This window comes from Rhopilema esculentum, chromosome 4 (assembly GCF_057945365.1).
Source record: "Rhopilema esculentum isolate cy_ngs chromosome 4, ASM5794536v1, whole genome shotgun sequence".
In the NCBI taxonomy this organism is placed as follows: Eukaryota; Metazoa; Cnidaria; class Scyphozoa; order Rhizostomeae; family Rhizostomatidae; genus Rhopilema; species Rhopilema esculentum.
Window position 1 is genome coordinate 12,680,369 of NC_142818.1, and position 15,599 is coordinate 12,695,967.

A 15,599-nucleotide genomic window follows, 5' to 3' on the forward strand; every position below is an offset into this window, starting at 1 on the left:
AAATCTAGCTGTTGATAATAATTTTTGGAGTCACTTCACTTCATATTCGTCATTCAGACTTACGGATTAAATTTATTTAAATTCAGTTATTGATTGATCAACGGGAGAAATTGATACTGTATTCATGCATGCTTGGTGCAAAACTCGCAACCTTCACAAGCTTATGTGAACTAAATCACGTTGTTTGAATAAATCTAGTGATAAAAGCTTTTTTATGTGAATAGTTCCCATTTCAACATTTGTCTCCTCAAATTTTCGCCATTTTTATTGATCGCGAAGAATGCGTCTCTTTGAAGGAGCAGTTCTGCCAGCTTTCCCACAATGCATTGTATGAATAGTGAATCCCAGAAGGCAACGCGGGCCGGCGAACAAAACTCCACGTTCATTTCTTAACGAGCTCAAATGGAGTCGTCCTTCTTCGATGATTTGTTGAAGAGAGATGTGGACCAAAACGCTGTAAATGCAATTGTTGGGTCTCTCGAGAGTCAGGTTTCATCAGTGAGCACTTCCAGCAACAAGCTGATTAATTCCTCATCTCACTCGACAACCCTTCTAGCAAATGATGGAGGGAAGATTGCAACGGCTGGACCCATCGATAGCTCAGCAACAAACCACATACAGATCTCTAGTAGGATTGCTCCTATCAATGGATCATCGCAAAACTTATCTGTTGCCAATTCAGTTATTGCTTCTAACAGTATTATCGGCAAACCTACAAGTACTGTGCGATCATCTACCCCAAATAAGCAATCGCCTTCACCAACTATTTCTGCAAACTCTTCACAGGTTAATATCGCGCCAAAGAACGTCCTCTCGAATACTGTTCCTATTGCACCCCGTATGCCGACAACTATAATGTTGACTCCACAGTTATCACAAATGTTAGCGGCACAAGGATTTGCAGGGACTGCCCTTGTACCGAGCAATTTAGTTGGAAATGTGAGAATGGCGGGCACACCGTTGCCACTAGCTCCCAGGCTGACAGGGCCTAACACTGTCACTGCCGTGTCCGGTATCAATTTGATGACCGGACAGATTCCTGGTGTTCAAAATATTGTATCAAGGCTACCAGCTCCACAACCAGTAATTCTAACGCAGAATGCAAAACAAGAACCGAATACATCAACGGGGCGAGGAAATTCGCCAAAGCCAAACACCATTGCAATGCAGGCCCCACTCTCATCTGCTGTCACTATTGGCCTACCATCATCAACCTTGACACAAGTCAAAGGAACAAGCCCTGTTCCTGGAGTAGTTACTTATCGTTTTAGACAAGTAAATCCTGCTGCAGCAGTATCAAACATTAATGCAAGTAATGTTGCTGTCATGAAAGAATCTGTGAAGAAACTCAAAGAGTTTTTCCAAAATTTGATCAGTCTTGCATGTGGACCAAACCAGCCACCTGATATTGGAAGGAGTGTTAAAGAACTTGTTCAAAACGTTATGGTAAGTATGGAAATATAGAGAAATTAATCCCAGTAATTAATTTTGTTTCAAACAATGTGATCATTGACATTATTTTCACTCTGCCAGAACAGAAAGTTGGAAACCTGGATCCCTAATATTTAATTTTGAGCATTTGCTGGTTTTTTTTCCTTGCTGAACAGGAATATGGTTTTCCATATGATTGTTGATATTTTTATTTCCGATACAAAAACATTTTCAGAGAAAATGCAAATTAAAGATATTTTACAAGTAAAGTTTGCTGTATTACACATAGTGTGAATGCTTTTTATGTTGTCTCATTATTGGACTTTTTGATACATATTCAAAACTACCTGCTCTAAAAAAGGATTAAACACAGGCATTCCTGGGAAAGGCGAGCGATTGCACTCATACACGCTGGTACAAGCCTCTCCACACCAAGGAGTATGTTAAATCGCATGCCTATTTTTATAATTTTTCATTGGTTTTTTAACCAAAGCGCTGAAAACTAGTTAGTTTGCATTATGTGTTTTTTATTTTGATGTGTTTCACTGATCTTGTCCACCGCCCTGGGGCACCGTAATCATTTTGAAGCGCTGTTGTGCAACACTTGTATGCAATCAACTGTGGACCAAATGACTGTAGCATTGAAGCTAATAGCAGTCCAGTAAATTTCATTCTTATATCTTGGGCTGCAAAAACCATTATAATACAATAATTCGCAATCATCTTCTAACCTAGTGCCAGTGAAAACTAAGTTGCGTTTTTATCATAGACCTGTTTCTAAAATGTACATGTTTCTAAAATACCATTTTCAAATGGTAAATTAGGTTGAATTTTATACAAAAGGCTTTCAGTCTAGGCAAGATTTGTGCCGTATTTATTTTAATCTACACTCGTAAATTTTGTGTCTTCAGCAAGAAAAGTAAAAGGATCACAAAAAAGCTCACCATATTCCTGAAATGGGGCAACAATGTCATTTTAGGCTATACTATTTAAGCCTACGACAATAAGCCATTTGTAACAAAGATTTGGTGCAAGTTGTGTGTGAAATATTGTAATCAGATCATCAGGCACCCATAATTCTAAGGAGCTGAAGCTTTTTATGTGAAAACATTTGCCAATTGCCCATGCCGGAAAGCTATTTGTTTTATGCCAGTGATTTCAGTGTCCAGTTCCTACTGCTAGCTGGGTTAAATATATTTTTGATGTGCAGCTCAACGCTAAACAACCATCCCTGAAGGAGTTATTCAGTATGACATATTTGTCTAAAGGGGAAATATTCAGTATGGCATATTTGTCTGTTTTTCCACTGTGCTGTTTTCAAAATTGTTTTCATATCCCTTTTGACAAGATTTGATTGAAAATGGGGACCAAAATATTATAATTTTCAAGGGTTTCAAAAAGCTCCCATCGGTGGCAAGAAGGATTGCCGGAGACTGCATCTAAAATATTTTATACATCAAATTGAAGTGAAAACTAAAGAAACGAAATGAGAGTTTTTGAAGACCTGTATACTATGTAGAAATATGTCAAAACACAGGTAGCACTCCATCACATGCCTAAAACAGTCTAGGGCTGCGAAATGCCACACTTGTGCCAATTTATTCCAAGGAAGGCCTGAAACCACATTTAATTTCAAGTCCATACCTCAGTCATATGGTAATTTTACATGCCTGTTACTATATGACAAAAATCTCAAAAAAATGAACAGTTTCTACCAGGCATAGCCATTTGTACTTTTGCAGGTGATCTGGAATTGCTCACCTGAGTTGTTTGCATCAAAAACATATTAATTTCTATATTTATATACTTAAAGTGGCCTAAAATTTGACCATAATTAGAAACTAATGTGGTATTATTTCAAGTAATTGTTGTTTGAAATCCCCTTCAATCTCTGATGTTGACAGTTTTCTTTTGCCGGTTTTCAAGATACATCTTAACCAAACCTATGACTCCCATCAAATAGCTAACCCTGTTCTTTTTGTTTAATTGCAGTTTTTTTTATATTTCAACAATAATGAAAATTTTCAGTCACTTATGGGAAAGTTGTATTTGGGCAGCAAATCCTTGGTGAAAGCTCATTCATGCATGTGTTCCCTTTAAATCTTCTATACAAGTTTATATAATGAAAACAAGGCTTCATATTTCAACCCTTGAGTCTTACAGTTAATGCAGTTGCTTTTGGCAAGTCTGTACCATTATACACCTCTAAATTTCAGTTAAGACATATCAAAATTATGATAATCATAAACTCCTCAACACATGGTAGTTTTGAAGCTTGTATTTGCTCTTTTTTAACATTAAGTATCTCATAAAACTGCAAATAAACATCTTGGTCATGTCACCCATGGTCACTTTCTATCTGACATTGTTCTTAAAAACTATATTTAAAACTGCAAAGTTGACTTAGTATATAGATATAATCATGAACAAAAGCTATGCTCAAAAGACAGGGAAAATGTTAGTATGCACAATAGCAAGTTGAAATGTAGTTTTTCAGCAATGATTTCTAGTTCAAGATCTTTTATCCCCAGTGTCACATTCTTAGACCAGTACCGAACTGTAAGAATAACTTTTTTCCAACTATGGAACATTTTGATACCTTTTTTCGAAAGAAGGCATGCAGGTTTCTTCAAGCCAAATGTTGAATGCTTATTCCAATTTTTTACTGATTGATAATATAAATATCTCTATGATACATTATATATATTATGTCTAATGATAGAAAACTGCCTAATAAGGTTGCCAAAATTTTTCTTGTGTTCTTTCCCCTTAGATGATGATATGACTTGTAGAAATAATTTTTTTCTGTATTTTACATTGTTCATGGGTATTAATTTGTTTTTTGGATGGTATTGATTTGTTTGAATGGTATTATTCATGAATGAATGGTATTATTTATTAAGACATTGTTCATGGGTATTAATTTGTTCCCTCCTTTTTCTACAGTATAATAAGATGAATGAAGAAGAATTTGTAGAAAAGCTGCAGCTCACTCTTAAATCAGATCCACAACCCAATCTGGTGCCATTTCTAAAGGTATGATTTGTTTTATTGTGTTTTATTAGAAAACGTTTAGATAAGAAACCTGCAAGTTGTGCAAATCTTTGAGCTTTAAAAAACTGCAATTAATTAGTATTCAGTTAAAGTGAGCAAGCCTTTTGTTATTGTTACAGTTTTATGACATTATGGGACACACTTGTATAACTAACACCCTTAATTCCATGTTTGCATTCTAAGAAAATAATTGTTACCATTTCTTACCGTGTATAGATGCATCCCATACCATATGAAGTACTTATAAAGCACATTTAACTCCAGAATACTAAAGTGGGATTAATTGTCAGTCTTATCTGAAATGCACATTGTACATGAATGTGTCATTCTCTCCCAGTGAGGAGGTCATTATCACTGGATCTAAATTTTATGATAAACTATCTGTCTTTGAAGTTAAGGGGTGCTGTTAAGTCTTTCTAACTTCAATACTGTTTGTGGCAAAAAATTTTGTTTCCACAATGCTTACTATTTCTTTACTTTTACTATTTTGGGCTGCAAGATCAATTTCTTACAAGTATTTTCTAGGGCTTCCTTTACATAATCTTTTAATTGGGGCATTGATGAATTGACTAATAAGCAAGAATATTGAAAGCATTAATGTCCAAAATGTCTTTAATATGTTAATATATCTTAGATGATAATGATTTGAATAAAGAGAAAGAAGACCAGCAATAGTGAAAATGTCATATGCGTAGGCTATAATGATTTACCTTAATAAACATGAATTTCTTTTCAATATTTCAACTTCCATAAATGAATTTAAAAATTTCCTTTTTGTGCACACTTAGTTGAATTCTGCTCCACTTAGCCAACTGCTGAGCTCCTTATTTCAGCTTGGTTTTGCAGAATGTAAAAAAATGATGATTTCTGGTGCACAATCATTTTAAATTATCGTAAATATATGTGTACAATTTCCCAAGAACAAGCAATTCTTGTTTAAGTTAGTTGAGCAAATCATACCAATTTTTGAGCAAAGATGATAAACATTGTCATTAGTTTTATGGGTTTTAGAAAAGTTTTGCAAAGAGTTTCCATTTTTATATGCTGCAAGGACTTGCTTGCTATACAAAAAGACCTGCTTATGTAATCATAAATTTCTTCATTCTCATATGAAAAGTTTGTTGAACTGTTAACTGAAAACTCCCTTTGCATGATATTTTACAAATCACATAAGATAGTTGTCCATTGTCTGTCCTTTTTGCTGTAGCTTAACTTGCTTATGTTACTGTTATCTTGCTTCTCTTTATATCAGGAAAGTGGTGGACACCTGGGTGGGTGAGGGGGCAGTCGCCCCCAATGCTTTGGAGGACAATGATCTTTTGTTCTTAAACAACGGGAAAATGTGATATCATCTTATTAAAACTATAGGCTTGCCCCCTCCAATATTTTACCAAGTGTCTGCCCCAGATCCAGGTGCAATTGTAATTTAGACAAGTGATGAATTCTTGTGACCAAGATTTAGACTGAACTTTATATACAATTTCATAAATATCAAGTTTAAGAGGAAAGGCGGAGGGAGTTCTTAGAAAATTCTCATTTTCTGAAACTAGTGAAACAGGCCTTGATCTGCATGTGAAAACACAAAGTTGTTAGTTTCCTCAATTTGCATTCTATTTTAGACCCAATTTAGCATTTATCCCAAACATATGTTCCTTTTATATATTCTTTCATTTACTGGCTATGCTTTGTGTCTATGCATAATTAAAGATAATAAATTAACTTTGCAGAGAACCTTGCCTCACCTCAGAGAAACCATGAAACAGCAAAGCAAAGTGCAAACAACACAGCCCATCCAGCAGCCACTGAAAATGCAAGAGGAGTTGCAAAAAGTAGCTCTCAGTACATCTCAAACACAAGTGCAAAAAAGTCAAGTGCAGTCCACTGTAAATTTATTAGCAAACCAAAAGACAACTCCAGCTGCACTGCAAGCAGCCGTTATGCAAATCAATACTAATTCACAACAGAATTTAGCCCAATCTCAGCAAGCCTTGCTGAACCGAACCCTAGCTCTACATCGACAGCAGATGATGCAGAAACAGATGGTCCAAGGTGACAGAATTATACACAACCCAGCAGGTATCGGCAAAGATATCGCAACGGTGATGAAAGCTGTGACGGGCCAGTCTCAGGTGTTGGTGAATGCCACTGCAGCTCAGGCAGAGAAAAGCAAGCACAAGGCAGCCTTTCACTATTCTTCAGCAATGACAAGGTACACAGAAACAAAAGTTTGATTTTAAATCAAAATTTCAATACCAAGAACCCAGGGGCTTACTTCCCACTGAAAATTTTTCCAGTCTGAAATAATGTCTAAACTGAAATAATGTCAAATTGAGGACTATAGATTTAAGAGATGGATGTGGTCATCAACATTTTCTTGAAAGTTGTTAGCCAGAATGATGGGTATTATTTAATTGCAATATAACATCATTATCTTTGCTTACAGCTACCCACTTGTGCTTCTAGCTTTTTCTGTTTATAATTTAAATAGATAAGCTCTATAAAATTCCTTTCCATTTTATTTCCCAACAACTTGCTCACAAATTCGCAATGAAATTGTTAATATGTCCTAGAAATACATTCTTGTTAATAAATACCCTTATATTTCATGTTCAACCCAGAATCAGTTTGTCACAGCAATTTTGTGCTGAAAAGTCAAAGTTTTGCATTAATTGGAGCTTGTTGTTCCCATTTCTTAGTATATTTTTTATGCCTACAGTAACGACGATGATATCAACGACGTCACATGCATGGCTGGGGTCAACCTTATGGTTTGTTAAATACCTAATATTTTTAATCATTTTTAAGGACTTGAAGAGCCTCTTTAAGTACCTTTTTCCTATTCTTTGTAGTTTCTAGTCATTTTTGTGGAATTTTCCTGTTTCGTTTTCGTAGCCTGGTATGATTTTTATTTGGATTATTTACTGTTCAACATTACTTGAGTCGGGGCTATCAAAAATGTCAAAGTGTAGGAATTTCGTACAATTAGGGAAGAAAAGTCTCCAAAAAGCTATCCAAATGTTTTCCAAAAAGCTAAACAAATGCATTTATAAACAAAGGCTGTTTTTTAAATGCCAATAAATTAATACTTCTTTTTCCTCGTTTGGAAGAAGACTGCTGCGGTAATTCTTGGGCAAAATTACTCGAGTATTTATCAACTGTATTTGTTAATTCAGAGTCTATCAACACAAAGATATTTGATAGAATATTCAAAATCTGGCGGAAAAACCTGTATCTTGTTTACTAAATTGTTTTTCATCAAAACATTCTTAGAAAGATACTTCCTGTATTAACTTCCTTCTCAGCCGATGGTAAGAAATCTGAAGGGCTATTCGCATTAGCCGGATGAAATGTTGATTCTCGGCACAATCAGCCAGTCAATATCGTGTTGATTTGTTTGTATGCAGGTAAAATTTGTAGGTTTCTATAAAGTAAACCAACATGAGACTGGTTTTTGAATATTTACTTAGTGTCATGAAAAGGTTAGTTTTCGTAGGCACTTTTTGAAATGGCTTTGTCATTTGCCTGCAGGAAGAAAGCGCTAAAATTTTATCGACTGGATCTGAGCTGTTGGGCTCTCAAACCAGAAGCTGCAAGGATGAGGTTTTCTTATCAACAGAACCTTTAAAGAGGAAAATCGAAGCCATAGGTTTGTTTGGTACTCTTATTTTGTTTATGAGTGACGTAGATTTATTAGAATGGCTGTTTAAGAGTTTCTTTTTTAAATGGCTTTGAAAAAAGCAAAAATTTTGTAATATATGTTATAAAATTGTAACATATGGTAAAAACGTTTTTCAAAGCCATTTTCAAGTTCTGTACCGCCAAAAAACTGTTAAAATTCTCCTTTTGGCATACCAAACAGAAAGTTTTTATATTTGAATGAAAGAGCAAGTTATCAACTCTGCTAGTATTGGAAACTAAAGAGAAAGAGGAAAACAATATTGTTGATTCATAGTTGATAGAGAACTTTGGTTGAATCAAGGTCTAATTTAAGATTAAGTTGCCATGCTTGATTTAGTTTTGTTTTCCGTACTATTGTGCCCCAGGTTTACGGGACCATGATTTCAATTAGGTTTTTCGAAAGTCAGCTATTTTCCAGAAAAGCAACAAAACAGTATTGGACCCTACAGCAGGTGAACGGTATCTGACATGGCATAGTCCATAACCAGTTGTTCATCGGCGAATACGTTTTATGTTCATTTTGAATTCCGTTTAAATTTTTTGTCGCACTTCTTTGCTTTTTTAATTATTTAACTTGCTACTGGGGGATAATTTTTGCCTAAGTTGCTTTTTCTTGAAAACCAGTTACTTTATTTCCAGTTACTTAATATCAAGCATTGCTCTTTTAGACCAAATTAAACCACTCAACTTTCCCGTTGTCATTTTTACAGAAGCCTGAATGAAAAAAATTCTTTGATCCCATTTCTAACGATTAAAGGTGTAAGCCCCTGGACCGCAGGATATTGCTTTTGATTTCTGCATTGCATCTTAATTTTCTTTCTTTAAAGTTAAAAAGCACAAGATTCGTGACGCTCAACAAGATGTCATTTCCATGGTATCACATGCCACCGAAGAGAGGCTACGGAACATTATCGAACGACTATCTGTCCTTAGTTTACATCGAGTGGAAGCTCACAAGGTAGGCTCCGTTGGTTATAAAATTTGTAAAACGTTTGCTTTAAAACAACTTTTAACAATCCTCAATGGCTTTTTCAAAATTGTGTCGCAATGGACTAAAGTTTGCTGCAAAAACCATTTGATATTGCTGCTTTGCCATGTCTCAGTTTTGACAAGAAAGCTGACCAATGCCATAAGTTTCGTGGTGGTATCAGCTAGATTTGTCTATGTCACAGATAAAATTGAATCTCAACTACAAAGGGCTCACGGCAAAAGGTTTTTCCATTAGAGAGTGTAAGTTTTAAACAAAACATGGTAATATTTGAGAATTTTACAAAATGATTGGCAAATTGAACACAATAGTAATAGTTATTTTCACTTGCGTTTTGTGGCTTTTTGAACAAGTTTTGAAAATTTGAAATTTGAAATTTGAAAAAGACCTTGGAAAATTAGCTTGATATTAAATTCAATGAAAAATGCACAGGGCAGCACAAGCTAAAACTAATTTCGATTCAGAAATGCAAAATTAGTAGAGTTGTGAATTATATTATAAGTTTCTTTCGTTTTTCTACCCAGGAGCATCCTTCTTTCGAAGTTGTCTCGGACGTCAAATCACAATTGCGGGTCTTCGAACAAATAGACGAGGTGGAGAGGAAACACAGGGAAGCAAGAGAGCGGGAAATGCTCATGAGGGTCGCAAAGGTATATTGTTGTTGAAATCCCAAAGGCATAGCCTGTTTTGGTTCTTTATATTATGTTTATCTTTTGTATTACAATCATGCTGCCAAAATCTTCGTCTCGCATCACCTTAGAGAATAGCCTTTACCTAACATCCCCTTAAAGAAAGGTTTTCGTGTATTGGGAAACAATTTAAAAGAATTCTCCGAACGCAGTATTCAAAACACCCTGGGGAAATATTTTCATTTTCATAGAAACAAATACAGTTCATGATTTGTGTGTGTAGAGTGAACATCTTTGCAGACATTTTCCTACAGCAATTAATGTGTTATTCGTCAATGCTTTCATTTCCAAATTTAGGAAACTTCTCTATTTCGTTTCCAACTTAAATGCCTTTATTTTTTCTAGAAAATTTTCCTTTAAAGAAAGAAAATAAAAGTCCTACAAAGAAAGATAAAATAATTCTTCTAAAACTGTTTGGAACAGCCATGAAGGTGCATCTCGTGGTTTTGTTTAGGGCGTCTACTTGTGTTGGTGAAGAGAGTGAAACATTTCGAAGTGGAGATCGCCATATTAATGAATAGACAACCAATCATGATAGAACGCTTTTTTGTCATCAAAGACGATCCGTGATATTCGCCCTCGGCTATACCCATCTTCCTATACAAAATGAATGAAATTTCAAGCTATTTTTAAATTACCTTGATTCATACCTTTTCATTCTCTTTAGCAACGCAGTTAAGTTATGTTGGCTTTCTTATTTTAGAGTCGTTCAAGGACGGAAGATCCGGAGCAAGCAAGGCTGAAAGAAAAAGCGAAACAGGTGAGCACTGAGAATTTTCTTGCAAAACAAGCCTAAATTTTTTATGATTTGCTATTTTTATAGCTAGTCACCTCCTTCGCTAATGTTTTTATTTCAAAGTCTTTCAATATGTCAAAATCGTTTCTTGTTTGCTGTACTCTATAATATCTTCAATTGTAGCCGTTTTTTGCCTCCCTTTGTCGATCCAATCTACATAACATCATGTTTTTTATCCTTAATGTTTTTTTTGTTTTTCACTGTATGACAGTCAACGGGCATAAAGTTCTCTTTGGTCTAAGACCCCAGATTTATATCTCCTTAGATTAAAACTCATATATCAGAATATTATTGCCGATAAAAGTTTCTTCCAATTGATAAATGCTTCATTTTCAAACGCCTTGAGTTACAAAACACCCTTGTCGCGTGAGGTAACAAAACATCTTTCGTCGCATTCCAGGTAGAAGCATTTAAGCAATTTTTCTCTGATGCTCTTAAAGTCTTTTACACCTCAGAGTATCTGAACTTTGTGTTGCGTTCCAAAATAACATATTTCTTTCTTAACTCGTAAAGACATCTTTCTTTTCAGCTTCAACAAGAAGAGGAAGAGTTACTTCGAAAGCGCGCGGCCAACAAGACGGCCTTAGAAGCGATAGGACCCCGTAAAAAGCGGAAGTTAGACGAAGCTTTGGAGTCGCTAAGCACTGCTCATGTGAGTATTCAGTGACAGTTTAATAAAGCTCATGGAAGAATTATTTTGTTTTTGATGTGAGCCCACAGTACAATGTTCCAACGATGGCACTAATTTGTGACAAACTATAAAGGAGTCTCACTCTACTAAATCATTGGGCCGATCAATTATAGTATAAACGAATTCCTGTACTATTGAACTGACAAACAAACGCTTCTACACCTGCTGTTGGTATTTAAGTTACTGAGAGTTGGTAAATTGCAAGCTCAAAAAGGGAGTATGTTTTTAGTAATTGCATTCCGATAAATCCAAATGAGCCATCTTGTTTAAGTATCCATGTTTTGGTATGGCAGACGATTGGCGGTAACCATAGGTCATGTGTCTCCGGGGGCCGATAGATGGAAACCTCAGAACGAACTGCTTAAATTTTTTTAGTATTTATTAGTTTGTGCTTGTTTGAGAGTCAATTGGAATCAAGAATTCCACAAAGGGGTAAATGGCATCCAAAAGAATTTGAAGTTTTGCAAACTGATAACTTTACGCTGCAATGTTCCTCTTCTAAGAGAACAATATCATGCTAAACCAGGAGTCAAATTCTTTGAAATTTAATAACTGCAATGGTAAAATCAAAGTGATAACAGGATGAGAAACGAGAAGTTGTGTTAAAATTTAGTGCAAATGGTCCGATTCAAGAGATTTCAAAGATTGGATAACCTTTTGGATACAGTTAGGCCCATATTGATTGTTAAATTAGGAACTAGCAACGTGTGAGTTGATGCAGTGAAATATGTCAAAATAATGCAAAATAGCCTTTTTGTGGAATCCAACCAATGCTAGGGAAATGAGGGAGGCAGTATTTTCATAAAAGGCGAATCATCCTCCTTGACAAGGCCGTTTTTACTCAAATTTACCTAACCTTGATTCAAGCAATTATATCTCTTGTTGCCAATGAAAATTATTTGATTTGAAATCCACGAGGTTCTCTAAGGTCCAAACAAGAACTGGCCTAAAGAGTTTATGGCGAATAAAGAAGAATCCCAGTGCATTTCACCAAAATATTTTGTGCATCAATTCTAAAACGATTTCCCAAAGTTTTCATAGCCAGAAGTACCTCCACAAAATTTTTGTTTATTTAAAAGTTGATTTTATTGTTGAGCAATCGCTGTCTTATTAGCGCGCCATTGGCTGAAAAAAAGGGGAAATGGCTTAATCAGTCAACAACAAAAGTTTTTACGTGATCCGCCATTAATCGCTTTCTCAGGTGCTGCATTACTTTGTTCCTGGTATTGTGGATCATTACTGCTTTGCACACCCTTGCCAAGACCCGGAATTGTTCGGAGAATGAATAAACACTTCTGGACACTGTGCTACATCGTCTTTTCTGTTTTTTTTGTTCAAGCGATTACTTTATTATCTCAACAGACATCAGACCCAAGCAACAACGACGCGTCATCATCTTCACAACTTCAGGTATCATTGTTTTTTTCATTTCTCGCCAATGTTTTTTTAATAATTTTTTGTTTTGTTTATGACATCATAGTATTGAAGTTATCATTTTCGATGAATTAATGGCTTGTTTTGAGAAAGGCGATGCCAAAAGATAAAAAAAATGAGTTTGATTTTAATGTTTGAAGAACTGCTTTTTGCTAAGTTACGCCTATCAAGATTTAATGGCCTCATCAAGGTAATGAAAATGCAAGGGTTTGGTTGAAGTTAAAAGGGTCCAGGTTAATGAACATTATAGAATGTTTACAGAGTCTTACAATGATGTATAATGTGTTTGTATTACATTATTATACATTATTAAAATGTATTACATTAACGTTACCATGGTGTTATATGAACAAACATGAAATCGAAGCACGAACATGAAATCGAGGCTGGATTGTTTCTATACCGGACAAGGTCAGCCAAAACCCGGTGGACTTGCCTTTCTTCTCCACCGATACAATTCGCATTTATAGCTATGTTAACACCCCTGCCAATAATAGTACCTTTACAAAGTGTTTGGCTGGGATATGGTTACCCCTGAGATTATGAACAGAGACAAATAACAGATGTTTGATGTGGTAAGCGCCTGTGCTTATCTGGCAATATCTCTGCCAGTTTGTAGCACCTTCAACTGGTTTTGCATATTTATAATTGTTTCACAATGCTTTTTTGGGATATATGGTCAAAATTGAAAAATTCTAAAAATTATGTGTTCGATCCAAATTAGGTGTGCGATAGGTGTGCAGTGCATTTTTGTATAAGTATCAATATGTGTTCACTATATGGTGAACTATTAAGTTTATAAAATTGACGGTTTAAAGAAATATGAATGAAATATTGATCTATATTTGTTTTTTCGCAGCCGATGCGGTTACGGACTCGACGAATCACGATGCGTGACTTGCAGTTTGTGTTAGAGCAAGACAGAGAGTCGTCAAGGTCAATGCTTCTCTTTAAATCGTATCTAAGGTGATAGCGAATGACCTGGCAGTCGCCGCGGTCGCAAGGCATCATTTCCACATTCATGCAAGCCTCGATACAGTTTCGAGGTCACAGCGTCATTGCATTGCGTTCAAAGCACACCGGATGAACGATCATCTTGACGAACTAACATGGTGCAAGGGTATATGAAGTACTGCCTCGTTTTTGAACATTGGGAAGTAACAGTTTCGAAGCTGGTCTTAGTTCGATGACAATGATGACATTTAGCAGTTTTAGAGAATTTAGGTGGAGTTTCTGTAATAAGGCAGATGTAAACCAAATTTGTTTTATATGACATATCTTAGGCATATTTTGCAAAATTTGTTACTTAAAGTTGGGAATTTGCTAGCTACACCATTTCACCTAAGGTACACCAAAAATCGCATCCAACCCGTCGCGCTAGAATGTTGTTTAACGCAAATTTTTAATTAAGTAAATTTCAACCAGTGGACACGTGTATCGGTTGGTGGACGATTATTCGAACGAAATTAACTTGAGATGTCATGTTTTTTTGGATCTGTCATTTAGTCATAATATAAATTGTATGTGGATCTTTGTAGAATCCGATAATTAAAAGAAACGTCGATAAAGTAAGTCTTTCTAAGTCTTTCAGATAAAGTATATCTGGCTAGGCTGCTTATCACCAATTGCGAATGGATTCACCCCCAACTTTATGGATGCTCAAAATCTTTTATTTCCTCGCCGCTTTGCTAGTTTCTGGGATAATCCGCTAGCAAAATTTCTCATTTTTGTGTTGTACAAATGTATGGCGTGGTATGATTTTGAGTCAAACTTCAAGATAGCAAGAATTACTCGCTAGTCCACCCATGGCTCGAAAGATCGTTTTCCCACCACTTGTAAACAGTTTTAGAGTTCTATCGTATAATACTCGATCAAATTCTGGGATATAATTTTTTTGAAAAAAATATACCTTTTATAGACTGGTATACAAATCATCTTGAAACGGCCTCGTTATCAATGGGCTTTCTTTATGTAAGCTGAAGTACAGTATACCAAATTAATCAAGATGTCGTTAGCCACTTTCTGGTTAAGACGTTTACCACGTGACTTAGGCTGTCATTTTATGTAGTTGGTGAGTGTATTACGGTAAAGTTGTCCATGCACCACCCTAAGCACGAGCCTTTTTAACCAAGTATGTCTCAATTAGAAAACTTCATCGATGTTTAGGAGCCAGTAGAAGTATTTATAAATGTGTTGCTGGGAAGGTCAGTCTTTTCTCTGGGCCGATGAAGAGTGTGATCTGTACTCCCTCCCCCTCTACCTATGTAGTAAACCCTGGCCTCGTCGCGTTGTAAATTTTGTATTTTAACCAGCACTTGACATTTCCATACATGTCTTCGTGGTAGTGTAAGAGGTCGGAAAAAGGACATCACGCTTTCACAGCTTCCTATAAAGGAAAACAGTTAGATTTGTTATCTTGTTTTTATTCTGTTGATTAGAATTATTGCTGTCGTCGAGTCATGTCTTTTTTATGCCAAATAATTACCATTTCAGTCTCCGCATTTTTTCCAATAGTCTACTCTACATCGTCCTATTTCAAAGCAGTAAACTTTACCATGCCATCGCTGGCTAGTATAATGGCAAGAATAATCGGAAGCGAAAAAACTTCACCTTTTCAATTATTGTAAAATGAAATGTACTTGTTTTTAAACTAAAGCGTTCTAAGTATTATAGAAAATTTCCCCCCTATGCAAATTCAATATTCTGTTTCCAAGTAACCTGTTTTTGGAGTATTTTGCAAGTAGCCTGGGCATTGTCAGTCAGACTTGAGTACACCGACAGTGTAGTAAAAGACGCTCCACAACTACCACCGGATTTCAGGGCAAAGTGGAGCAACAT

At 35.7% G+C, this 15,599-nt stretch overlaps 1 protein-coding gene across 1 annotated transcript; it reads left to right on the top strand.

The window, feature by feature from the left end:
- Positions 1 to 353: 353 nt before the first annotated feature.
- Positions 354 to 15,253, top strand: LOC135690818 (transcription initiation factor TFIID subunit 4). The gene is made up of 11 exons (XM_065208487.2): positions 354 to 1,446; positions 4,378 to 4,467; positions 6,213 to 6,694; positions 7,202 to 7,253; positions 8,014 to 8,131; positions 8,991 to 9,121; positions 9,676 to 9,801; positions 10,544 to 10,600; positions 11,166 to 11,288; positions 12,690 to 12,737; positions 13,621 to 15,253. Exons 1-11 carry the CDS (start codon positions 403 to 405, stop codon positions 13,729 to 13,731), a joined length of 2,382 nt encoding a protein of 793 aa, XP_065064559.2. The 5' UTR covers positions 354 to 402; the 3' UTR covers positions 13,732 to 15,253.
- Positions 15,254 to 15,599: the final 346 nt, after the last annotated feature.